Source organism: Pituophis catenifer, unplaced genomic scaffold (assembly GCF_029215685.1).
Source record: "Pituophis catenifer annectens isolate HBS135680 unplaced genomic scaffold, rPitCat1.0.hap2 SCAF_8, whole genome shotgun sequence".
Taxonomy (NCBI): Eukaryota; Metazoa; Chordata; class Lepidosauria; order Squamata; family Colubridae; genus Pituophis; species Pituophis catenifer.
Window position 1 is genome coordinate 67,418,043 of NW_027256888.1, and position 26,485 is coordinate 67,444,527.

General features: G+C 39.0%; 1 protein-coding gene across 1 annotated transcript in view; it reads right to left on the reverse strand.

The window, feature by feature from the left end:
• The window catches only part of GRID2 (glutamate ionotropic receptor delta type subunit 2), a 1,156,109-nt gene that overhangs the window by 861,737 nt on the left and 267,887 nt on the right, over positions 1-26,485 (reverse strand). Inside the window, exon 2 of the mRNA XM_070948519.1 lies at positions 16,640-16,795. Coding sequence (XP_070804620.1) covers positions 16,640-16,795 — 156 coding nt within the window. The remainder of the gene's footprint in view (positions 1-16,639; positions 16,796-26,485) is intronic.

Genomic DNA, 26,485 nt, shown 5'->3' on the forward strand with positions numbered 1-26,485 from the left:
ATGATAACTTTTCATTCATTTCAGGACATGCTCCTCATGGAACATAATCCTTTCCGAGATTTGCTAAGGTTTTAGATTTTGCAGCAGAGATGGCACAAATCTCACTCATTTTTAGAGGTCACTTATTATATAATTTCTCCAATGATAAATTCTTACTGTACCCTCAACATCTGTCCTGCCTTGAAAACAAAGTTGGTTTTCCCCATAATTACTGGCACACAGTATATCCTGATTCTCCCAAATATCAACATTAATTGTTGCCACAGCGAAGAACACAATGGCTCCATCAGATCTCTACTCTGTAAACACACACCTGTTTTATAGCAAGATGAAATAAGCGGTGGAATTAATCTATCATAATTGTAATTTCAATTGTAATTTTCACTAAAAAAAATATTAAAGCTCAGCCAAATGTCCATTACAAAAAAAATAAAAATCTTTGAAATTGGAAACTAGAAATACATGAGAACTTTCCCAAAGCTCTTACAAAAATTGGCATATTTTTTTAAAAAATAATATTTGTCTTGCTCCTCCCATTTATTCTGGATAGACCTATCTATGATCCTACAGTAGTCACCAAAATTGTGGAAACCTTTTGGGGAAAGTGAATTTTTGAGGTTTGATGGCTAATAACACCACTTTTTTTTTTTTTTTTTTTTTTTTTGCAGTTTCAAGATAATCATATTCCACTGCTAGAATGGCCTGGGAATATCGCAGACCTTAACCCAATTGAAAATCTATGTAGCCAACTAAAGAAACTTGTTAGTCAGAAGCGACCCAGCAATAAAACCCAGTTAATAGCAATCATTCAATGTTGGTTTCACATTAAAACAGCTGCAGAACTAAAAGACTTGGTTCACTCCATGGGAAGACATTGTAAGGCCGTCATTCATGCTAAAGGTTACCCAACTAAGTATTAACTGACATGGTGATAATTTTTGTATACCTCATTTTTTCTACGTGTTTCACTTTTCTTCTTTATACTGTCACTGCTATTCTAATAGCAAATCCTTCATAAAAGTTATTGAATTACATTCTTGATTAAATTATCTTTCTATTGATATATAATTTTAGGGTACTACTCCAAAAAAAAGTGGTGTTATTGGCTAGTTTTAGAAAATACACTTTTCCCAAAAGGTTTCCACAATTTTGGCCACTACTGTAGTTCCAAATCTCAGTTGCAGGGGAAAAATTGTAGCAGCGGTAAGTCTCCACTTCCTGCTTCCAAACTGTCGAGAAGGATCTGGTTTAAAAGGTGAGGCTGTTCTCACAGTTTTATACCTGTTGTAACTCATAATATTTGTCACTTTTCCAAATGCTTTATGATGAACGAATGAATGACACAATCGATCAGCAACTTTCTTCTAAAAATGTATATTTTTAATGAAAGGCTGGTTTTAGAGAAAAAACTAAAATACCAATAAGGGTGTCTATGGAGATTCTCAGTCATTCAGGTCATGGTTGTCCCATGTTTTTCAAGAGGCAACTGGACTTTCTGGTTTTTCTTTGAAGGCGTTTCGCTTCTCATCCAAGAAGTTTCTTCAGCTCCGATAAGGATGTTTTGTTTTGTTTTTAAAAAGAACTATTGATTGGTATAGAAGCAGTTTGGAATGAAGTTTATTTTCTACATTCATTCCATTCTGTACCCATATTAATAATCAATTCTTTTTTTAAAAAAACAATTCTATATGATGTTATAAAGTAATAATAACATTTCTTTTTTTAAAACGGAAACACTTTCTGTTCTTAATATATGACTGGTCTTTCAATAAAACATTTTTCTACCTTGCAGATTTGCCTAGGTCACCTTTTTTTCTCAGATAATGCTTTCATAAATCAATATATAAATACAATTACTTAATATATTCTGCATAAAAGAAAGCCTATAATATAGAGCACGGTAAAATGCTATTCATTTTAGCATAATTTACTCTGGTTTCCCATTCAAAAATGTGAATTATGCTCTGTTAAACTGAGTTGAGCTGCTGCTGTCTTAAATCCATAGTTCTGTTCTGGCCACGCGTGCAATCCTAGAAAAGTCATTGATATGGTTTGCCAGCTTGTGATACTTACAGCACGAGAAGCTTGAGATGTAAGGAAAGAGTTTCAAAACATTTTTGGAATTTCCATAGTAAACTGTTATTGCCTTTGAGCTATATTCACTTAAAACTTAAAAGGAAGGTCCAATCTTTTGGGAAGGACTTCGCATTGCAAAAATCATTGCAATTTTTATTTCTCTGACTCTGGACATCTGGCAGGAAAAAGGAGGTTAAATGCCTTGGTTGCCCTAGGACAAGGGTGTCAAACTCGATTTCATTGAGGGCCGCATCAGGGTTGTGTTTGACCTTGGGGGAACGGAGTGGTGTGACCAGAGTGGGCATGGCCAGCTTGACATCACTTGTGTTGGGGTGTCTGTGTTGGCCCAAGTGCTCTGCCAGAGAAAATGGGCTCTTGAGCTCTGTTTTCGGCTGCGATGGCCTCCTGCAACTCTCTGCCAGTGAAAATGGAGCTCGGGAGGGCCGCATGAGGCCCTCCTAAGTTCTGTTTTCGTTGGCAGAGGCACCGTGGGTCAGTCCTTCCCTGTTTTCAGGGCAGCTTTGCGGGCCAGATCTAAGCACCCCACAGACTGGCTCTGGCCCCCAGGCCTTGAGTTTGACACCCGTACCCTAGGAAGTATCATATAGTCACGCATTACACATTAGCCCCAAAAAGAAGAGTCTACAGAATGAATGAATGAATGAATGAATGAATGAATGAATGAATGAATGAATGAATGAAATATGTGTACTGCAGTAGTGGGTTGTCCCCGGTTCGGTCCAGTTCTATAGAACCGATAGTAAAACCAGTGGGAGGCTCCGCCCACCCTCCATGACATCATCACGGGTGATCTGCGCGTGTGCTCCCATTGTGAACTGGTAGTAAAGGTAAGTAGAACCCACCCCTGGTGCATTCATTCTAATAATAAAACAGAAATAGATTCTAAGAAGAAAAGCCAATTAAGAATTATATATAAAACATATTTGTATATATATGTGTATGTATGCATATGTATGTGTGTGTGTGTATAAAACATGAGAGGTTTACAAAATGTTATGTGATAGGTTAAATGATAGATTATTTTCATAATTAGCAGCCAAAAATCTATAAGGTACATCCAAAAGTGCTCAGGAACCAAAATCTTTGTTTTCCAGTATATTCAGAATTATAAATGATCCACAAAATTTAATGAAGATAGCCAAGCAGCACAATGGAAAAATGGGACTAAAATTAATTTATCACAACAACAACAACAAAACACATCACAGCAAGTACAACAATCAGCTTTATACTTGAGAGTGAAGGTATAGAAGTAGTGGATAACTTCTTCATTTTACAACTGATTATAATCACCAAATGAACCATCAAGTTAAGAAATATGTTGCAGATAAGCACTTTAGACTATCAATGAAAAACATAGGAAAAACATTTAGACCTTCTAGCAAAACTTCTTAATTGCCCATCTCCATCATAAAGCGACTTTTAGAGGAAATAGTTATATGAAAGGGTGCTAGGGAATTAAAATTAAAATTGGAGACAAAGTGCTGGATCCTTTTACAGAGTCTAGGAAAAAGAACCTAGAAAACAAGAGTATCTTGGATAAAGGCAAGACATTTGGGATGGCTAAATCCACAATGACCATTCATTTAAAATTTTCTTACAAGATCTGTTCTAAATTTCATTATCAACTCATAGTACTAATACCAGCCACATTATTTTTTTCATTTTCAAATAACTGCAGTATCAAAACATATTGTAACAGTCAATGAAATGTAGTAACAAACAGAAAACAGATTAACCAACTGGAATTTTTAAAACAACAGAAAACATAGGTAATCAGAATCCTTGCACTGAAAATGCATATGAGCAGCTGGAACATTACACGGTCTTGTCAGTCCATTATAAGACTGACACCAAATTATCTTCTATCAATTTTCACTCAAGCCGATTTCAAAAGCTATCGCACAGTTCACCTGTCTGACTGATCCCCTTGGAGCAAAATATATGCAATGCTCATCACATAATGCCTATTACAACTCTCAAAGTACACGGTTGATTGCAATCTTAGTCTGCCAAGAATTTTAGATAGGTCTGAATATGAAGCATCTTGTAGTATTCCGATCAGGACACAGGAAGAATGACAGATATCTTTCCATCTGTCCATCCATCTCAAATTCTATTATTAGTAGGTAAGTAGTATCTTCCCTACACTTGATATCTTCAGACTGGAAATCTCTCTCACACACACACAAACCTCTAAGTACATACACAAATAAAACAGAAACAGCTAAGCAGAACAGTTAGGCCTGTTGATCATACTGATCTTAAGCAATATAATGTCTGAGTTCTGGGCTCATATTGTTGTGGCTCGTCAGCTGCCAGAGGAGCTGGCGGCCGACTCGGACAATGAGGAGGTTGGGGAGGAATTTGGGCCAGTTCTGGAGTCTGGGGAATGCTCTGATGGATACTCTGCATCAGATGCAGAGATAGAGCCAGGACTGTCTGACATTTCCCAGCCACCGGAGAGGCAGCTGCCTTTGGAGGCTGATATGAGTGAGGAGGAAGAACAGCTGGGGCCTGTTCCAGATGCACGTATGCGCAGAGCAGTTAGGAGAGGTGAACAACAGAGGACAAGGTGTTGACTCGGGAAGCAAAGCACACATGGTCGCTGAATGGCCCGTGTGAATGGCTGGCTGGGGAATAAATAAAAGGAAAGGGGAGTGGTTGTCGTAGGAGACAACAGTTCGTACATCTGAAGATTGTGCTCATTGTATTTCGTGCCACAAAGACTGCTTGCCAGAATTTAATTTGCAGCCTTTCAGCTGGGAGCTCAAGGCTTTGCAACTATCACAAGGAGCTGATAAGGTCTGTTACTGCCTTTAACTCCTTGAAGGACTATTGCCTGGACTTTTCAGTGGGTGAATGCAAGGTAAATAAAGAGGGATTTTTTTTCATGACAAGGAGTCTCTTTCTTCCTTCTGCTAAGGCTGAGTCCGAACACATATCTTCCCTTGGTAAGCGATGAAAGAAAGCTCAGCTGCAAGATCATACAGAGATAGGGACTGGATACTAAAAATTAGGGAAAAAAGAGAGCTGAAGGGAGAAAAAAATATATAATATGGAGGATCCAAATTTACTTCACCCCTTTTCTTTAGTTCCAAGTTTGAATTTTTCTTAAAATACAAAATGATACTTTGCTAGAAGAGCTTAGCAAATCTATTCCAGTTTAAATGTTTTATGACAGATACCCTGTCCTGCGCAATTTAGAAATATAGCTATTTCTATTGGGAGAGCCACTTTGAACTCTACTAATGCATGAACTGGACTTATAATAGACTACTATAAAAGGTAATCCTTTGTCCCCTTCCCTTATATACAGGTTTCCCTTGACTTACAACCGTAATTGTGTCCCAAATTTATGTTGCTAAGTGAGACATTTCTTAAGTGAATTTTGCTCCATTGTATGACTTTTCTTGCCACAATTGTTAAATGAATCACTATAGTTGTTAAGTCCCAAATGTGCTTTTTTTCAGGAGGCAACTGGACTTTCTTGTTTTTTTTTTTCCTTTTGAAGACGTTCCACTTCTCATCCAAGAAGCTTCCTCAGCTCTGCCTGGATGGTGGAGAATGGAAGGATTTATATTCCTTGCAGACAGCTGGTCATTTGCATCCTTTTAGAGGGTCATTGAAACACTTAGAGGCTTATATGTGTCCTCAGGGTCAGCTGAGAAGTGCTCCTGGTTCCTGTAGTCTGCAATATTTTTTTCCTCTGGAAATCCATTCCTACTCCCACACCATTCAAAAGGTGTTCATCCCAAACTGTATAGCTAAAAGTCTGTAGAGATTCTCAGTCATCCAGGTCATGGTTGTTAACAAGTTAGTAACACGATTGTTAAGTGAATCTGGCTTCCCCATTAACTTTGCTTGTCAGAAGGTAGCAAAAGGTGACCACATGACCCTGGGACCAGGGGTGAAATCCAGCAGGTCCTGACAGGTTCTGGAGAACTGGTAGCGGAAATTTTGAGTAGTTCGGAGAACCGGCAAATACCACCTCTGCTGGTCCCAGAGTGGGGAGGGAATGGGGATTTTGCAGTATCCTTCCCCTGGAGTGGGGTGGGAATGGAGATTTTGCAGTATCCTTCTCCTGCCAACCCCACCAAGCCACGCCCACCAAGCCACAGCCACAGAACCGGTAGTAAAAAAAAAATGGATTTCACCACTGCCCGGGATACTGCAACCATCATAAATATGAGCCAATTGCTAAGCATCTGAATTTTGATCGCAGGACCATGGGGATGCTGCAATGGCCATACGTGGGGAAAAAAGAATCATAGGTCACTTTTTTCAGTGCTGTTGTAACTTTGAACTGTCACTTTGAACTGTTGTAAGTCGAGGACTACTTGTGCACAATCTGAAGCTTTTAAAATGTTGAATAGTGTTTGGGCCAATACGCAATAGAGTATGCATATATTACATTCTCTTTCTTCTACTTCTTGGCCGAATGCTTTACCTTTCACATTCTGCTCAACCCAATAGATTTTACTCAACCTACTCTTACCCTTAAATATGACTATATCTCTTTTAAAAAAAAATCCAGTAGATTTTATTATGGAATAAGAGACCATACCTGAAAATGAAATTGAAAAGCAGTGAGGAATTGCGATATCTTAAAGGTTTAATCTGAAGCTGAACATGCACCAGTTAATAAACAGCACATCAAATCCAAGCCCTTAATGCATCTGCCAGAAATTTAGCAGTCCATGAAATGTGAGGATTTTAAAACTATTTTCTGTTGCAATCAGGAAAATAGGAAAGGACAACCTTATCATCGTATTGCTTCAAGATCCAAACAGCCAGGGGAGCTTTATTCACCAGGGCATAATTTTTGATCATAAAACTTTTGTCAAAAGAAACCCTGGTAACCTTCAAATACACACTTGCCCCACAAACGTCATTTACTCTACAGCCTGTTACTCAGGCCTGAAATCCTATAGCATCCTGCTGGGGCTAACTTCCTTGTGTTCTTATGCATTCAAGGTAAGGTTTAAAAAATAGAGGGGATTCAATTAGCATTCCATTGAACAAGCTGAATCATTATTTCTTTGTTCATAACATACTTTTTAGAAGGAACGAAGCAAAAGAAGAAGAAGAAGCATTGTACTTGAAGTACAATGAACTTGAACTACTGAAATTTTCCATTATTTATAGAAAGGTAACCTATAAAAATAATTACAAAATGAGTACAGCAAGCCCTTGCAGTTGGCTTTGGCATGCGAGCTGTTACAAAACATTGGCTAAATTGACTGTATCCCAAAGCACAGCAAACTCATTCCAAAAGTGGTACATGGTAGGTTTCCAGATGCATTCAAAGCAACTGTTCCTTTGGGATATGAGTCAGGTGCTTGATGCAGATCAAATCCAATCTTATGCTATGGAAATGGTGGTCCAAAATAAGAGTTTTTCAGGAAGAGTTGAAAGTCTCCAAGGGATTGCCTCTCCGAAATGTCACTAAAGCCTCATTTGTTTATTGGCCCATTATTCTACTCTAAGCTCACAGATGCTAGATGTCCATGGAGATTCTTAGTCATCCAGGTCATGGTTGCCCCCTCTAAACAGAGGAGGATGGATACAACATCATCTATCTTCAGTCCGTAACACAGTCCTTTCAACAGTTCCAAGAAGGCTCCATACCCATTTGCACTACTCAAGTGACCCTGAGGGCACAGAGAAACTCCAAGTGGCCTCAATGACTCTCTAAAAGAATGCAAATGACCAGCTCTCTGCAAGGAGTGTAAACCCTTCCATTTGCCACCATCCAGTCAGAACTGAAGAAGCTTCTTGGAAGAGAAACGAAACGAGGGGAAAAAAAATAAGAAAGTCCAGTTGCCTCTTGACAAAAAGCACCTTTGGGCTCACAGATTCTAGCATCATTCTGAAATGATTCAGGTGGAAGTACTCAACACACAAACCATCTCAATAAGCCCACTTCAACTTCAAAGTCTGCAAGAGGAGAACCTTTGTGGGCAAAGGTTTTAGAAATCATAATTTACATCTATAAATTATACATATGTAAAATGTTATCTATATAGAATTTTATCCATGTACAATTTTATCCGTATTTATGTTTGAATAGTTACAAATGCCTGGTTGTGCGGAAGTGCTCAGTGGTGGGTTTCACATTTTTTTACTACCGGTTCTGTGGGTGTGGCTTGGTGGGCATGGCATGGCTTGGTGGGCGTGGCAAGGGAAGGATACTGTAAAATCTCCATTCCCACCCCACTCCAGGGGAAGGTTACTGCAAAATCCCCATTTCCTCCCAATCAGCTGGGACTTGGGAGGCAGAGAATAGATGGGGGCAGGGCCAGTCAGAATTTTTACTACCGGTTCTCCGAACTACTCAAAATTTCCACTACCGGTTCTCCAGAACTGGTCAGAACCTGCTGAAACCCACCTCTGGAAGTGCTGCATGGTTGGTTGTTTTCCTATTCTTGCCGTAAGAAGATTAACATCCAGTGTAGGAAATTGATATTATCTTGGCATGGAGTGTACATGCTCATATTTGATTCTATAAATTTAATAATGCCTACCTAGAGATAAGTAATGCCTTACTTGGCTTTCTGAAACAAGAAACTGCTCAGTTTCTTTCAGTGGTGAAAGCAAATCCTTTGGCTAAAGAAGCCCCATGTTTAGTTCACCTTTTCTGCTACCTGCAGTCAATCAAACAATATGATTTAAATGGGCTAATAGTCCGACTCAGCAGAAGACAACGCCAAGGGATGTCAAGAACGAAGCAGCCAATAAAAACCACCCCCCAAACAAGATTTTTAAAACTTTTTAAAAAGTGTAACAGTAAATAATAAAATTAAAAATTGCCACATTGAAATTTAGTGTTAGGACACATTCCGAAAAGTTTTTCTAAAAGCAAGTGTGACTTTTCAATTTACGAGATCAGAGCTTCAAGCTGAAAGAGCTACAACTTTGAAGTGTTTGAAAGTCAGAAGTTTGCAGAAGCATTTGGAGAAGGTTTCCTTTGCTAAGCCCACTGAAGGGAATAAAGACTCATTTAGGTATAAACCAAGCCTCAGGTGGCATTGAGCACTGCACAGCTGCTCCATGACTAATGCTGCAAAGCCAGGGACAAGATAGTTAATGATATATGATAGCCTAGATCTTGGGGAAAAAAGCAGATCTCTCACCAGAAGAATAGCTAGAAATGTTATTTGGAAAATGCAAGTGTCCACCAGGGTACCTAAGAGATATTTTTAATCTCATCTACATTTCACAGGTCTGAGTAGAAATAGCTATTTCTAGACTGCCCCTCTAAAATTTTGCTATTCTCAAGCTCGCAAATCAAGGCAAGTGCAGAGCATAAGGAAGACGACTTTGATGAAGCTATGAAGGTATTATTACCTGGCACGTGGAGATGAAGCTTTTTTTAAACTCTAGAATGAGATGATATTGGGAAGTAGATCAGTCAGATACTTCCCTAATTCTAGAAGGAAACAAAATTGATCTTGCTCGATTCTGTTATTCAAGCTATTTCAATAAAAGCTAGTTTTAGCCTTTCTATCAAGTTGATTTTCTGGATTGGTCTACCTAGTCAGGCAGACAACAATTGCTCTGGTAAAGTTGTTCTTAAAAGAGAATATGTGTGGCTCAGGTTTTAACTTGGTATCCTCTGAGCTGCATTATTTTCTTGCAGACTTTTTGTTACTTAACTATTCACTGACCGAAGATGTTCAGGTAATGAAACATCTTCAAGCAAACAACCAGGTGTTCTCAAACAATATCTGTGAAGATCTGTAATGTAGAATAAAATAACAGAATTGGAAGGGTCCTTGGAGGTCTTCTAGTCCAACCCCCTGTTTAGGCAGGAAACCCTACACCAAGTGGACAAAGCACCAAGGATTCCCCCAATGTTTATTATTATGGAATGTAGGAGCCATTTATTTATTGGTTTGATTTATATGCCGCCCTTCTCCGGAGACTCAGGGCGGCTTACAATGCGTTAAGCAATAGCCTTCATACTTTTGTATATACCTGCTTAGTAGGGCTTTTGGGCCCCCTCAAGCGGTGTTTTTTTATACAAAGTCAGTTTATTGCCCCCACAATCCGGGTCTTCATTTTACCTACCTCGGAAGGATGGAAGGCTGAGTCAACCTTGAGCCTGGTGAGATTTGAACTTTCAGTAATTGCAGGCAGCTGGCAGCTAAGTGCTACTTAACAGCACTTTAGTCCGCTGCGCCACCAAGGCTCCTTGGTAGCACAGTGGTTAGAATGCAGTGTTGCATGATAACTCTGCATTCCCACTGGCTCAGATTGACTCGGACAGTCAGTAAAATGAGGACCTAGATTGTTGGGGACAATATGCTGACTCTGTAAACCCTGCTTAGAGAGTGCTCTTGTAAGTCTAAGTCAGGGGTGAAATCTACTTACCTTCCCTACCAGTTCGCAAGTCATGTCACGTCCGTCATCATCACGTCTGATTTTCAACCCTCTGCGCATGCGCAGAGGCTCAAAAACGGATTACTTCCTGGTTAAAACCAGGAAGTAATGACGTCCAGGAGGGTGGGCGGAGCCTCGCACTGCCGCCGCTACCAGTTCACCAAACCACCCGCCACCACCGCTACTGATTTGCGCGAGCTGGACAGAACCAAAAAGATTTCACCACTGGTCTAGGTGCTATTGCTATATACAGTATTTGAGAGGTTGCCACAAAGAAGGAGGGGGTCAACTTATCTTCCAAAGCACCAGAGGGCATGGCAAAAAAACAATGGATGGAAGCTAATCAAGGAAAGAAGCAACCTAGAATTAAGGAAAAACTTCTTAACAGCGCGGACAATTAACCAGTGGAACAGAAGTTGCCTTCTGACGTTGTGGGTGCTTCAACACTGGAGGTTTTTAAGAAGAGACTGGACAGTCACTTGTCTGAAATGGTATATGGTCTCCTGCCTGAGCAGGGGGTTTCGACTAAAAGACCTTTCAGCTCCATTCTGATAGTTTGCTTTTGCTATTGCTAATGTTTCTTCGTGTGCTTTCTAGAAGTACTTTGCATAGATTCTTTTAAAAGGCAGCTTGGCCACTTTATACAATTCATCTTTAAATTCAGCATCTCTGCCTCCTCTAATCCTCCAATCTTGAAATTCTCATTCATTTGTGAAAGTAACCATTAACAGATTACTAGAGTTGGAAGGGACCTTGTAGGTCATCTAGTCCATCCCACCTGCCCAAGCAGGAGACCCTACATCTTATAAATAATTAGTTTTAGATATGATAGGCTAGACTTGTATGAATGCAACTGTTTTATTTTAATGATGGGTTACATTTTGTGCAAAAATCCAGATGACCATTAAATGACAGCAATGGTGTGCAAGACCACAGCTGCGATATAAGGATATCTGCAAGAGGGACCTAAAGGCCCTGGGAATGGACATTAACAACTGGGAAACCTTGACCTCCGATCGTTCAGCTTGGAGGCTAAAGACACAGCATGGCCTTCTCCAATTTGAAGAGACACTTGTTTGGCAGGCTGAGGCAAAGAGGCAGTCCCAGAACCAGTGAAATCTGGGGGCTGGGCAGGGGACAGAATGTATCTGCCCTCGGAAGGGATTGCCACTCTTGAATTGGCCTTTTTAGTCACATTAGATGCTGTTTTAGGACCTCTTTCCATAGCACGATACCATAGTCTTTTGAGACTGAAGGATGCCAATGCAATGGTGTGCAAGAACATACCAGTTCATCCACAGTTTTCTAGCCCAAATGTTCCTTCCGTATGGATGCACATTTTTCCTTTTTTTAAAAGAATATTAAAGTAGAAATATTGCTGTGCATTTTCTGATATTTATTTAATCAACCCAAAGCACCTTGTGTAATGCACATGAATTGCTTGGTTTAGCTGTATAGTAGTAGAATTGCTTTTTGAGTGAAATTGTATAAAAAATAAAGATGTGCTTATGCTGAGAAATATATAATATAAATGTACCCATTCTGAGCATTTTTATGGGCTTCTATACCTCTGAATAAAGTCAATTGAGATGATAAATCTGTATAGCTAAACTGCAAGAAGTTCAGATCAATAACTTTGTTTTTGCTATTATTTTTAATTTTAAAAATTGTATGTAAATCTAGAGTCCTTTTCACTGTCCCCAGGAGCAAAAAAAAGCCATTAATCAATCATACTGTAGGTGCAATAATGCACCGGCAAGACTGGCAAAAATGTATGAAGATAGATCTGCTAAATATTGGAAGTGTAATCAACCATCTGGTTCGTACTACCATATGTGGTGGAGATGCCCAAAAGCTAAAAAAATATTGGATGAAAATACATGGTTGGAAAAAATGACAAAGCAACATGTAGACCTGAAATCAGAGATATTTTTGTTGGGCATTCTAGTGGAAAAATATGATAAAGGACTACATATCTGATTTTGAATATACTAACCGCAACTAGAATTGTATTTGCATAGCAATGGAAAAATGATGAGATTCCACCAGAGGAGAAGATAATTAAGAAAATATTAGAATGTGCAGAAATGGATAGATTTAATGCTCACTATTAAGGATAAAGAAGAAACTGAATATTTTTTTTTTTATATGGGATGTATTTTATCAATGGCTAGTCAATAAAAACAGATGTTAGAAAGGAGGAGACATAAAAAGAGGAAATGCTAATATGGAAAGTTGTTAAAGAAAATGATGTTAAGTATTATTGTTATTATATTATTAAATTATCAATATTATTGTGATGAATACTACAACAAATATGTGGATTATGACTGTTCAAAAATAACTGTACCCAGATCACACACTGTTTGATGGAACTTGAATGTTATATAAATAAAATAAATAAAACATGGGGAAAAACTCCCAATCATAATGTAAAAAAAAAAAAAAAATGGGACAAAGATTTAGGGTTTGAACTGGTTGACTTCATTTCAATCATGCACATTTAATTTCATGTTTGATGAATTGCTGTATTCTGTATTTTATAGTTAAAGCTTGGCTAGAAAAGTGAAAGAAAATCTGTGCTATAATGTTATGTTTCCTTTCACTCAAGAGCAAGGGACATTTTCAATGTGGAATATGCTTGTCAGTGGGGCCATATTTTTGAGGCCATTGAAACGGGGTCAGGAGGTAGAGGTAAGCCACTCCAATGTAGTACTAACTACACCTTTAGCTATTTTATCCTTTAAAGGTTTTTACAGGAGATTCAATCACAACTGTGACATGTAGCTGAAGCAAATTCATTTAATCTGGATCCCAGTACAGATAGTGACTACATAAGAAAGATATAAACAATGCTGAAAACAAGGAGCTGTCACCTGAATTTCATCCCAAAGATGCTTTTTCAAAAAACAATTGGACTTCCTTTATTTTTCCTTAAAGATGTTTCCCTTCTCATCCAAGAAGCTTCTTTGGTTCTGTCCGAAGAAGCTTCTTGGATGAGAAACGAAACATCTTCAAAGAAAAACAAAGTCCAGTTACCTTTTAAAAAAGCATCTGTCAGCTTTGGATGCCATATTAGGCCGGAAGCTTCCATGCTGCCACCTTCTCGTGTGGGAAAGTAGGAGGCGGGGATTTAGTAGAGGGGTTGTCTTTAGACATAATAGCATTCTTCCTGTCAGTCAAGATCAGGCCGATCCAGCATCTGGAGAAAGAAAGATGCTTTGAGACAACCAAGATTTGGATGACTAAGAATCTCCGTAAACACCTGATTTTCATTTTTTTTTTTTTATGATTACAGAAAGGGGACAAATGCAGATGTTCTTCCTTTATTTTTACACATATGCATTATATTTTTCTAAAACCATAATTCCTGTCATTCTGCATACGTACAACATTCCAATCAAGTTGATATCGGAAAGAAAAACATTCTGAGAGCCACCAGAGCATGTGCAGAGCTGTAATAGTAAGTGATTACTCAGCTTGATCGAAAGTGATTTCAAATGCAGTACTGACAATAACTAAGCTTTACAAAAGCCACTCAGATATATTTAAGAATATGAAAGCAAGAACCAATATTGATTAAACAAATAAACAGATCAGCAATGAATAATAAAGGAATTGTAATCAATACAGTTAAAAATAAAACCTGCGGTATTTTGAACAGTCAATTATTATCCTGGCAATTCCCACCTCTGATGCGCAGCGCAAGATTCAACCCACTGCATTTTTGCTGGCAGAGGGCTAGCAAAACAATATAAAAAACAAAACAAAAGGAGAAATGTTTCCCCTTTCACATTTGACCATCCAAAAAGGGACAGGAAAGGAGAAAGGGAAATAGGAAAGACAAAGAAAAAGAAGGGAAGATGGGAAGAGAGCAAGGAAGGAAGGAAAAAGAAGGAAAGAGGGGAAGGAAGAAGAAAGGAGAATGAAGAGGGAAGGAAAAAGGAGAAGAGGAAGGAAGGAAGGAAGGAAGGAAGGAAGAAAGAAAGAAAGAAAGAAAGAAAGAAAGAAAGAAAGAAAGAAAGAAAGAAAGAAAGAAAGAAAGAAAGAAAGAAAGAAAGAAGTAAGGGAAGGAAGGAAGAATATGAGAATGAGGGAGGGTCTGAGGGAAGTCCAGCCTTAGCACTTGGCCACCACAAACGAAACGAGTGACGTTAAGCTGGCCATGCTCACCCTGGCCATGCCCACTTCAGTCACGCCTACCCTGGCCTCCCGAGGTCAAACACAACCCTGATGCGGTCCTCAATGAAATTGAGTTCACAACACCCCTGTGCTAAGGGATGATTTTAATTTTAAAAGATATTGCATTTTTAGACTATGGCATTTTGTAAGATACGCATTTGTTTCCTGAGATCATGTTTCTAGTTTTACTTACAAAATAGGTTTTCCAGTATACAAGGAGAAAAAAAATGAATCACTTTCATAACAGAAGTTTCATCGATCAAGCGAGGAGTATTAACTAGGCATCTTGAGATCTCTATCAGGGAAGAAAGAAGCCTCAGGGTATCATAATAATTTACACAAGGAGATTAAAAAGGATGACCACTTGTTCAAGAAGGAAGACAGAGCCATCTTCCAATAAAATACCTTTCCTGCAAAACTCTACAGAGAATGTCACAGGTCTTGTTTATAATTATATATAAGACAATTGTTCTATTAAAATAAGGAATGGGTTGTTGTGTAAACTGCAGGCAAAGAAAATGCTGCTTAAATAAGGCATCAGCGATAACATTTAATTTCAAAGAAAAAGATAGGATCAACTACTTTGGTTTTGTTTTCATCCCATTGTTCATTTCCTAAAACATTATTATATTTCATTCAAAAATTTTGTGATGCTACTGAAGAAAAGAGAACAGTATTTAGCAACTAGTCGCAAAGAAAACACCTCCTCCTCCTGGGTCTACCGTAGAAAGACTTACTTAAAACCCCCAAATTAAAGTCCGTGAAACCCTAAATTACAGTCTTTGGAAAAAACCAACTGTACCCTATATTTTCATCGTGGTATAATAGACAAATTACCACACTTGCTCTAGCAGAAATATCAAGCGAGCCACGTTTGTTATAATTACACAATGATAACTGTAAAAGCCATTAAGTTCAACAAACAAAACAAACTGTTTTCTTGCACAGTGCAATACAATAGCACAAAACATCAGGAGTGGATTCAAATTTAGACAACTCTTAAAGTACAGCTATTGTGATCACTGGGACTTATAATAGTTGTTATGCCAATTTCCCTTTATTTCAATGAATCTATTTTTTAAAAAAAGAATAAATCAATCTGAATTGAAAAGAGTAGTAGGAAAATACTAGTAGTTACTTATACAAAGCAGAAATCAAAATCAATTACCTTCCAACATTCCACTAATACAGTAATACACACATACACAATCGTAATGTAGAATCCCAGAATGTGGTGCATATGAATATGAATACATGAATCAATAATGAATTTTGCAGGCTATAGAAAGTTGAAATTCTTAAATGTAGTTACTTCAGCAAGACTAAATCTCTAATCTCTCTTTTAGCCTCTGCTACATATGCAAAACAATGATCACTCAGTTATATATAACTGCACTTAAAACTATATTGATAACTTGGGAAAGTAGCAGGACAGATTAACTCCTCCTGATTTTTGAACAAATGTAACTTTCTAACTCTTCCAAATTTTATTGGCAAAAGGCTTATCATAAACTGAGCAAGCACACCAATTTCCTACCTCTCTTCTCATACGCCATCATAGTATGGATAAAAGTGTGAACATTCATTCATATTAAGACGTCTTAAATTCATATTTTTTCACTCATCAGAATACATTGGCCTTAGATCAAAATAAATATCATGGTGAGATAAGAAATCTCTCTCCTCAGTTTTTTGGGGGACAATCATGTTCAATCTTTTTCTACAGACTGAAAGAGCTCATTCTGTCAGATGCCTCAAGTTCCCCTAATTAATTACTATGATTAAAAGCAAAATTTGCTGCTCCAAGTCACTGTCGCTTAAGAATAAACATTTCATCCATCTGACAGACTTGACAGAATACAACAAAATGCCTTCCCATATCCAAAGCAAACTCCTTCAACAAGACTTCATTGGCAAAGGTTTCAAATGTCACCAAAACACAACAGGGAAACAAATCAGCCTTTGGAAACTCTACCTTCCTGAACTGCTTGAAACGGGTTGTTGCCATCCACAAAAGTCACAGATATGGTGATTTTCTCTGTTTGTAAGATTTCGTCGTTTTGGTTGAGATCAGAAACGGCCATGCGAAACACTTCCTCGTCCTTTTTTGCAGATTCATCAAATATTGCCCCTAAAGAAAGAGACAGAAGAAGGACACACAGTCAATATCAGGGACAGGAAAAAAATCAGAGCATAGACATTCAGGACATAGCACTTGAGATACATGTGCCCACATTCAGAAGATTTATAAACATTGTTCCCTTCCAAATCAGCAGTGATAAGATGTTGTAGACATTCGTAAAATCAGAGAACTAGTGGAGAATCCTCAGCTCCTATTATCTTGTGCCTTCAATATGTCTACATACCTATACAATTCAATGCATTCTTACTTAGTAACTTTCTGAAGCAGGAGTTTCTAATGGGCTGTTATATAATTTTCACCTAGCTTGAAAATTTTTAGCCGCTGTAATCTGTTTCATTTGTTTGCTTTATTTTGGTTTAATTGGGTTACATTTTGATCGATAGTCAGTTCATACTGTAACATAAACAAGCCCAAGGTACTTGGATGATACAGATCTACGTGACCATCTTTACACTTACTGTAAGGGTCTAAATATTTCCCATTGCATTCCCAGTAGCACCAGTCAGCATGGTTAAATAATAAGGCATGATAATTCATCAATATCCATAGCACTACTTGTTCCCCAGTCTTCCTCTCAATCAAGGGTCTCAAACTCAAGGCCCACAGGCCAAATCCAGCCTGCAATGTGGTTAAATCTGGCCCACAGGGCTGCCTTGGAAACAGTGAAGGACCGGCCCCCGGTGCCTTGTCCCAGCCCAAGTTGGCTGGGCACTGATCTAAAACTTGGTGACGGCCATTTGGGCCAGAATGTGTTCGTCCTTAGATCATGGGGCTGTTGTGGAAGCAGTGAGGGGCCACCAACCCCCAGCTGTGCACTGAAGACAATGGATCCCCCCCAGCCCCCCCCCCAGGCCACCACAGGTGCTCCCTAATGTGAGCAACATCGAGGTGGCCATGCCCACTCCAGCCATGCCCACCCAGTCTCCCAAGGTCAACCACAATCCTGATGCGGCCCTCAATGAAATGAAGTTTGACACCCCTGCTCTAGATCATGGGGCAGAATAGTCAGAGGGTATCCATAGACTTCTTTATGATTGGCAAGTGATATAAATTTAGACCTGGAAATTCATAAAATTGTAGGGTTAGAAGAAACCCTGGAGGTCTTCTATTCCAATCCCCTGTCCTTAGCATGAGATGTTATATCATCCCAGACAAATGATTATCCAATCCTTTCTGAATATGTCCAGCGATGGTGCACCCACAACTCCAGAAGTCAAGTTGTTTCATTGGTTAATTGTCTCAATGTCAGGAAATTTCTCCTTAGTTCCAGATTGGATATCTCTTTACCAAGTGTTCAACTATTGCTTCTTGTCCTACCCTCAGGAGTGTTGGAAAATATGAGAAGAAGCAACAGGTGGAAGTTAACTGGAATTCAACCAGATTAACCTCAACAAGTAACAGATATACTGAAGGAGTATCTGTCCTTACCCTAATTTCATTTGCATTTCTAATTCTTGACATAGCTGAATAAAATTATGACACAAAACCTTCCCTTGTCCTAATTTCATTTGCATTTCAGATCCTTGATACTGTTCCTGTGACACAAAGCCTTTATTTTGGGTGTTAGGAGATCCAAGACTGCACTTATTAAATTCACATTTCATCATGTTTCATCACCACATTTCATGTTATGAAACATTGGGTTATATTCAAGGTATTTCAGGACAAAATAAGGAATACATATTTCACAATGCAATAATTTATGAAGATTTGCTGAAATTAGTATAGGGATCGAGCCAAGAGATTGAAACATTAGCACAAAATGTCATTATTTCCTCCAACAGAAATGATAAAATAGCAGTACAAGGCACTGTGGCTGACAACTTCATCAAGACCCCACACAGCCCGGTAAAAATACATGTCATGACAGTATAATTACAGTAGAACCTATCTGCCTACTAGCTATTCCAATCTAAGTAAGATGAAATTTAATTTCTCTTGAGTCAAGCAAAACTTTTTATCACTACAGGCATATAACTATGTTGTTTTCTTGGAACCAATAAAGTCACAATTTAATATTTAATAACATCTGGGATTTTGTTTTCAGTTTCCAAGAGAGTAGAGTAGAGTAGAGTAGAGTAGAGTAGAGTAGAGTAGAGTAGACTAGAGTAGAGTAGAGTAGAGTAGAACAGAACAGAACAGGGGGTGGGGAGTATTGAATTATGGGTGTGGGCACACACACACGCAACCCACCGTGCTCCCCCCACTTTTGGCATGTGACGGCAATAAAGGTTAGCCTTCACTGATCTAGGTGTTGCCATTAGTTGTGACCCACTCTCATAATTACAGTTTAATACGATATGTTTTTGTACCGTACTATTCTCAGGACTATTCAGGTTGTGCTCATGTAACCCACCACTACACTATAGATCAAAGATTGGCAGCTTTTTTTCAAGCAAAGGATACCATTCTGAATGTTTATGCAATGGCACTGATGCCAAATAATAGTCAAATTACCAGATCACTGTTCATAAAGCGATTTTGATTATGCCATTCCCAAAATCTTGCGAGATTTCATGTGGGCATATGAAATTTAACAAGTACATGGGATTTTACAATTTTTTTAAAATTTATCATTTCTTTTATAGGAGGAGGAGGAGGAGGAGTTAGGGGTGGGGGGCACCGTCCTACGGTGGTTCTCCTCCTTTCTCTCTGACCGGTCGCAGTCTGTGTTGACAGGGGGGCAGAAGTCAACCCCGAGGCCCCTTGTATGTGGGGTGCCACAAGGGTCGGTCCTCTCGCCCCTTCTGTTCAACATTTATGTGAAGCCGCTGGGTGAGATCATCCGTGGTTTCGGGGTGAAGTACCACCAGTACGCTGATGATACTCAGCTGTACATCTCCACCCCGGACCACCCCAATGATGCCCTTGAAGTGATGTCCCGGTGCCTGGAGGCCGTGCGGATCTGGATGAGGAGAAACAGACTCAGGCTCAACCCATCCAAGACCGAGTGGCTGTGGTTTCCGACATCCCGATATAGTCAGTTGGTGCCATCACTGACTATTGGGGGCGAGTCACTGGCCCCCACGGAGAGGGTTCGCAACTTGGGTGTCCTCCTGGACTCACGGCTGTCTTTAGAAGAGCACATGATGGCCGTGGCCAGGGGGACTTTTTATCAGGTCCGCCTGATTCGCCAGTTGCGTCACTTTCTGGATCGGGACTCGTTAAATACGGTCACTCATGCTCTCGTTACTTCCCGCTTGGACTACTGCAATGCTCTCTACATGGGGCTCCCCTTGAGGAGCACCCGGAGGCTCCAGCTGGTCCAGAATGTGGCCGCGTGGGTGGTTATGGGAGCGACGTGGCGCTCCCATGTGACCCCCCTCCTGCGCGAGCTGCACTGGCTCCCGGTGGTCTTCCGGGTGCACTTCAAGGTTTTGGTTACCACCTTTAGAGCGCTCCATGGCATCGGACCGGGGTATCTACGAGACCGCCTTCTGCTACCAATAGCCTCTCACCGACCAGTACGCTCCCATAGAGAGGGGCTCCTCAGGGTGCCGTCGGCCAAACAGTGTCGACTGGCAGCCCCCAGGGGGAGAGCCTTCTCTGTGGGGGCACCTACCATCTGGAACGAGCTCCCCCCAGAGATACGGAAGATCCCGGACCTGCGCACGTTTCGCCGTGCTCTCAAAACTTTTCTATTTCAGCAAGCTGGCCTGGCCTAACTCCCATCTTTTAAATTTTTAAATTTTTTAATTCGTGATTTTACAAATTGGGTGTTTTAATTTGTGTTTCGGCCGAAATATTTAATAATTTTAAGGGATTTTTTAATATTTGTATTATCTGTATTTTATCTTGGCTGTTCACCGCCCTGAGTCCTTCGGGAGTAGGGCGGTATAGAAATTTGATTAATAATAATAATAATAATAATAATAATAATAATAATAATAATAATAATAATAATAATAATAATATATTTGGGACAATATTGAGGACTGATGAGGGTACACTATTACCCATCAATGTTACACTGCCAATTCCTGAAATAAAATGATTGTTGCTACTGTTGCAATAGCAGGGAACTATATATTGTTCTTTTTCTTTTTTTCACCTGATGAGAAGGAAGGACTCACTGGAGAAGAGCCTAAATGCTGGGAAAGATTGAGGGCAAAAGAATAATGGGACGACAGAGAATGAGGTGGCTGGATGGAGTCACTGAAGCAGTCAGCGTGATCTTAAATGGACTCCAGAGAATGGTAGAGGACAGGAAGGCCTGGAGGAATTTTGTCCATGGGGTCACGATGGGTCAGACACGACTTTGCAACTAACAACAACAAATAATTGTTCTTTAGATATAAGGGTGATAGATCTTTTTGAAGTTGTGAATTAATGTGGAAGTTGTGACATTATGTCACTAATCTACATTACAATGACTGAAACACTATATTTATTAGATCCTATTAAATGGGATATAATAAATAGAGTTCGTAATAAGCCATCTTCTAGAATGAGGTAGAGTTTAGCTGATATACAGTATATATATATATGTATGTATGTATGTATGTATGTATGTATATATATGTGTGTGTGTGTATGAAAAATATGGGGCAAAAAGCAATATGAAATGGAAAAACAGGACGAGAACCGCAATTTGATACTTAAAGTTTGAGAAACAGTGCAGTCACCAGCAGGTATATATGTTCCATCAGTAAGTAATTGTGTTGATTTTATTTATTTATTAGATTAATTTGCTGCCTGTCTCACTTCATTTGTTATTGGTTATCTAAGAATGAAATTAAAAAATGCTTTTAAAGTTGGGTGTATTATCTCTTGAAAAAACTACCCTGTTTCCCCGAAAATAAGATATCCCCTGATAATAAGCCCAATTGGGCTTTTGAGCGCATGTGCTAAAATAAGCCCCCCAAAAAATAAGCCCTCCCCAAAAATATTTAAACGCAGAGCTGGAAATCAGGTAAGACACCAAGAGGAGCCCCATCTTGCTCCACGCGCCCCAAAATAATAAGACCTCCCCCAAAATAAGGCCAAGTGCTTATTTTGGAGTTCAGAAAAATATAAGACAGAGTCTTATTTTTGGGAAAACACAGGTAGTAAATTGCTGGACATAAATACATATTTAGGAGTTTGGATTTAACTATTTAATTAATGAAAAAGTTTAGTATATTTTTAGCCTAGTAAAAACAACAGTGAAAAACATGAAAAACAAATGACTAAGACACTAAGCACGATGAAGCCAGAAAGTTTGGGAAGCTCTGACCTGGAAGAGGCTTTTCCAATAAAGAAACCAAAGGCAAAGTACAAGCTTTCTCCCCAAATTACTTAGCTTTCCATTGTCAGTCTCTTGTTGGAAGCAGATTTTCCTAGTGTGACAACTAGAACAATTAATCAGTGGAATGGCTTGCCTCTAAAAGTTGTGGGTGCTCCAACACTGAATGTTTTTAAGAAATTGGACAACCATGTGTCTGAAATGACATGGAGTCTCCTGCTAGTTGTTGGAATAGAAGACCTCCAAGATCCCTTCCAATTCTGTTACTCTGATACAAAGACTTCAATTCCCAGAATTCTCAGTAATGATCATACTCTCCAAGAATTGTCTCTCTCCCTCTCCCTCTCCCTCCCTTTCTCTCTCTCCCTTGCTTACAAACTGTCCAAGAAGTCCACACATTTGGAAATTGCTGTAGTTTGGAAACGTTGCCCTAGACCAGAGGTATCAAACTCGCATCGTCACAGTGGTGTCACATGATATAGCGCGACTGTTTCCCTTCACTAAACTTGACATGGCCCACATCAGGCCCACGGGCCATGAGTTTTATAGTCTCCCCCAGACTAAACAATAGCCTGGTTCAGGAACATCTTTTATTTATTCATTAAATTTATTTGCCACCCATCTAGCAGTTCACATGACTCTGAGTGACTCTTAGGTCAAAATAAACATTCAACGATTATAAATCAGTGGTGGGTTTCAAATTTTTTTTTACTACCGGTTCTGTGGGCATGGCTTGGTGGGCGTGGCATGGCTTGGTCGGCGTGGCTTGGTGGGTGTGGCAGGGGAAGGATACTATAAAATCTCCATTCCTACCCCACTCCAGGGGAAGGATACTGTAAAATCTCCATTCCCTCCCCAATCCAGGGGAAGGTTACTGCAAAATCCCCATTTCCTCCCGATCAGCTGGGACTTGGGAGACAGAGAATAGATGGGGGTGGAGCCAGTCAGAATTTTTACTACCGGTTCTCCAAACTACTCAAAATTTCCACTACCGGTTCTTCAGAACTGGTCAGAACCTGCTGAAACCCACCTCTGTTATAAATATAAAAATGGATTACAAAAATTAAAAGAAACTTTTAAAAGAAGGGTTTTCTTTAGTTGTTTAATTCTCAAATGAATCCTTTTTATTCTCTTTCGAGCTCATTACATAACTTTTATGCACAAATTGCTTGCACATGCTATCCCCCATTAGATTGGATGATCAATGTTGTACATTGGCTTGGATCCTGAACAGTATAACAGGCCTGTGTAAAGTGGTGTAGATTAACTTGATGAAGTGATTTAGCCCATGGAAGCCAAAGAACCAGCCAGTTTACCTTAACAAAAACAGTTTGGATAGTCTTAAAGTCTTCTTCCCTTAAGAGCTGGCTGCAGGCTTTCCACACTGAATAATGAAAGTTGCTCAGCCTGAAAATCTTTGAAATAGTGTTGTGAGGTAAGGCTGAGAAGGAGGTCAAAATCAGACTGACGTGCAGGAACCACACTGCTTTCCAAACAGCTTTGTAAATGTATTTCTCTGTAGTGAATCACCTCTACGAAACTTTGGATAACTGTACAAAATAGCACTGAACGTTCTGTGGAAAAGATGAAAAGAGAATTTGTTTGTTTTGGCACAAAACAAACCTTCTCCTATAGCCCTTTCTTCTCCAGAGAGAACGGATAATTTCTTTTGCAGGCAGATCAAAACGAACGAACAAACTAAGAGTTAAAAAAAAAACACGCAACTCAGACTCATTTCATCATTAAGTATCAATGAAATGAATTAATTTTCCATAGATCAAAACGCGTTCTCTAATTTATATTTATTTTCTCTGTTTCCTAGCTTGCTCTGTTTTCTGGATCTACAGTCTTAGAATCCTGGGGATTTGTGTTAATTAAATTATCCAAAAGGATATTATCCTTCTCTTCCATAAAAGAAAAGATAAAATCAACACAACATTGTGCTTCTAATGCTTATCTAAGAGCTGGAAACCTTCATGCTTCTAATTACCTCAAAGTTTGAGTTTGAGGTTGGTGGTCTCTGCTCATTATCTTGATAAATTAGAGTTGATAGATTGACAAATCAAATTTCAGATTTCATTTAACCCTAGCTGAGGAGTTCTGGGAGTTGAAGTCCACAAGTCTTAAAGTTGCCAAGGCTGGAGACCCCTGCCTTATAGAATGGCGAAAAATGAAAATATATGCTCCGTGTCAACGTGCAATATAGCAATATATGATTTTGTCCAAGTCATCCTGTCATGCTTCCTTCTTGGTAATATTACAGTTTGCATTACAAATGAAAGCAGTGGTGAAATCCAAAATGTTTTACTATCGGTTCTGTGAGCGTGGCTTGGTGGGCGTGGTGTGGCTTGGTGGGCGTGGCTTGGTGGGCGTGGCAGGGGAAGGATACTGCAAAATCTCCATTCCCACCCCACTCTGGGGCCAGCCAGAGGTGGTATTTGCCGGTTCTCCAAACTACTCAAAATTTCTGCTACCAGTTCTTCGAACTGCTCAAAATTTCTGCTACCGGTTCTCCAGAACCTGTCAGAACCTGCTGTATTTCACCCCTGAATGAAAGTCCTCCACAGATCAGTCAAAACAATTTATTAGGACATTTGAGGCCAGTATGTTCTCACTCACATCCTTCATTTTAAAAAAAGAACACAACCTCCCTGCCTTAATTTATCATGGTCTCTTTTCTGTGTCATATGTCATCAATTTTCTTGCCAGCACAATTCATTGGGTGCCAGCAGATTCCCTACACAAACTTCCTTCACTTTGACCCACAATTTTTTTTCTACTTCTGTTGCCATCTAGAGCAGCTGTTCCATGCCTCTCCTTCTCAATAGTTTGTCATTTCCTTGCAAATCTCAATTGAAAACATACATCTTTTCCTCTCCTGTTCTTTCATTCCTACATCATTTTGCCAGTTCCTTATTTACATACAGAGTGGATTGACATAATTCCAGGAAGGCATGGGAAACGCTTGACAACAGCTGTTGTAAATAAACAGTCTAATGGGGTGGGGAGGATCTATATGCACCATTTAAATGTGAGAGTCACTTACTATTAGTTCTAAAATGTTATTTTGGTTTGGTCTTCTAAAAGGACTTCCTTCTTTACCAGTAACTAAATAGTCTGCCTTTCTTTCTTTCTTTCTTTCTTTCTTTCTTTCTTTCTTTCTTTCTTTCTTTCTTTCTTTCCCTCCTTTTTTCTCCTTTTTTTCCTTTCTTCCTTCCTTCCTTCCTCCCTCCCTCCCTTCCATTAACATATTGTTAATGTTATAAATTATTGAAGGATATTCAGACAGCTGAAGACAAAGTAGTTTCAACTTCCTTTTATTAAATGACATAAGATCTTATCTCTCTCTAGGCATGTACACTTTTTTGAGACAAAAGACCTTACATGGTCTATGCATCGTATGATAGGACTAGGTCATACGAACTTAAAATTGAACTAATGTTAATGTAAATTTAATTAAATTGCCGTGGCCTGGGCTTTTTAAACAAATTGGACTATTGAAGGAGACTTGGCATATTTGCTGTTTCCCGCTAGAAGTCAACATTTAAATTGGGCTTTTAAAGATTCAATTATTCCACTTTGCTGGGAGGGAAGGTTGTTTTTCCTGGTCTAGGACGAAACAGTAGAACATTGAATATATTCTCAATCTGGTTGGAAGCCATAGCTTTGATCTGTGCAATTATAGGAAATAGATGTATTTAGATAGGGCATAGATGGATATATGCCAGGGAGAATTCTGATAAAATCAGCATTTTCTTTCTTGCAGTGAAAAAAAAATCTAATCACTTACAAGATGTTGTTTACCCTGACTTGAAAAAGAGAAGGAGCTCTAGAATTTAAATTGTAACATACAGTAGTGGCCAAAATTGTGGAAACCTTTTGGGAAAAGTGTATTTTTGAGGTTTGATGGCTAATAACAAAACTTTTTTTGGGAGTTTTAAGATAATCATATTCCACTGCTGGAATGGCCTGGGAATAGCCCAGACCTTAACCCAATTGAAAATCTATGGAGCCGACTAAAGAAACTTGTTAGTCAGAAGCGACCCAGCAATAAACCCAGTTAATAGAAACAATCATTCCATCTTGGTCTCACATTATAACAGCTGCAGAACTAAAAGACTTGGTTCACTCCATGGGAAGACATTGTAAGGCTCCATGGGAAGACATTGTAATTCATGCTAAAGGTTACCCAACTAAATATTAACTGATGTGATAATTTTTATATATCTCATTTTTTCTATGGTGATAATTTTTGTCTATCTCGTTTTTTCTACGTGTTTCACTTTTCTTCTTTATACTGTCACTGCCATTCTAATAGCAAATCCTTCATAAAAGTTATTGCATTACATTCCTGATTAAATTATCTTTCCATTGATATATAATTTTATGGTACTACTCCAAAAAAAAAAAATGGTGTTATTAGCTAGTTTTAGAAAATACACTTTCCCCAAAAG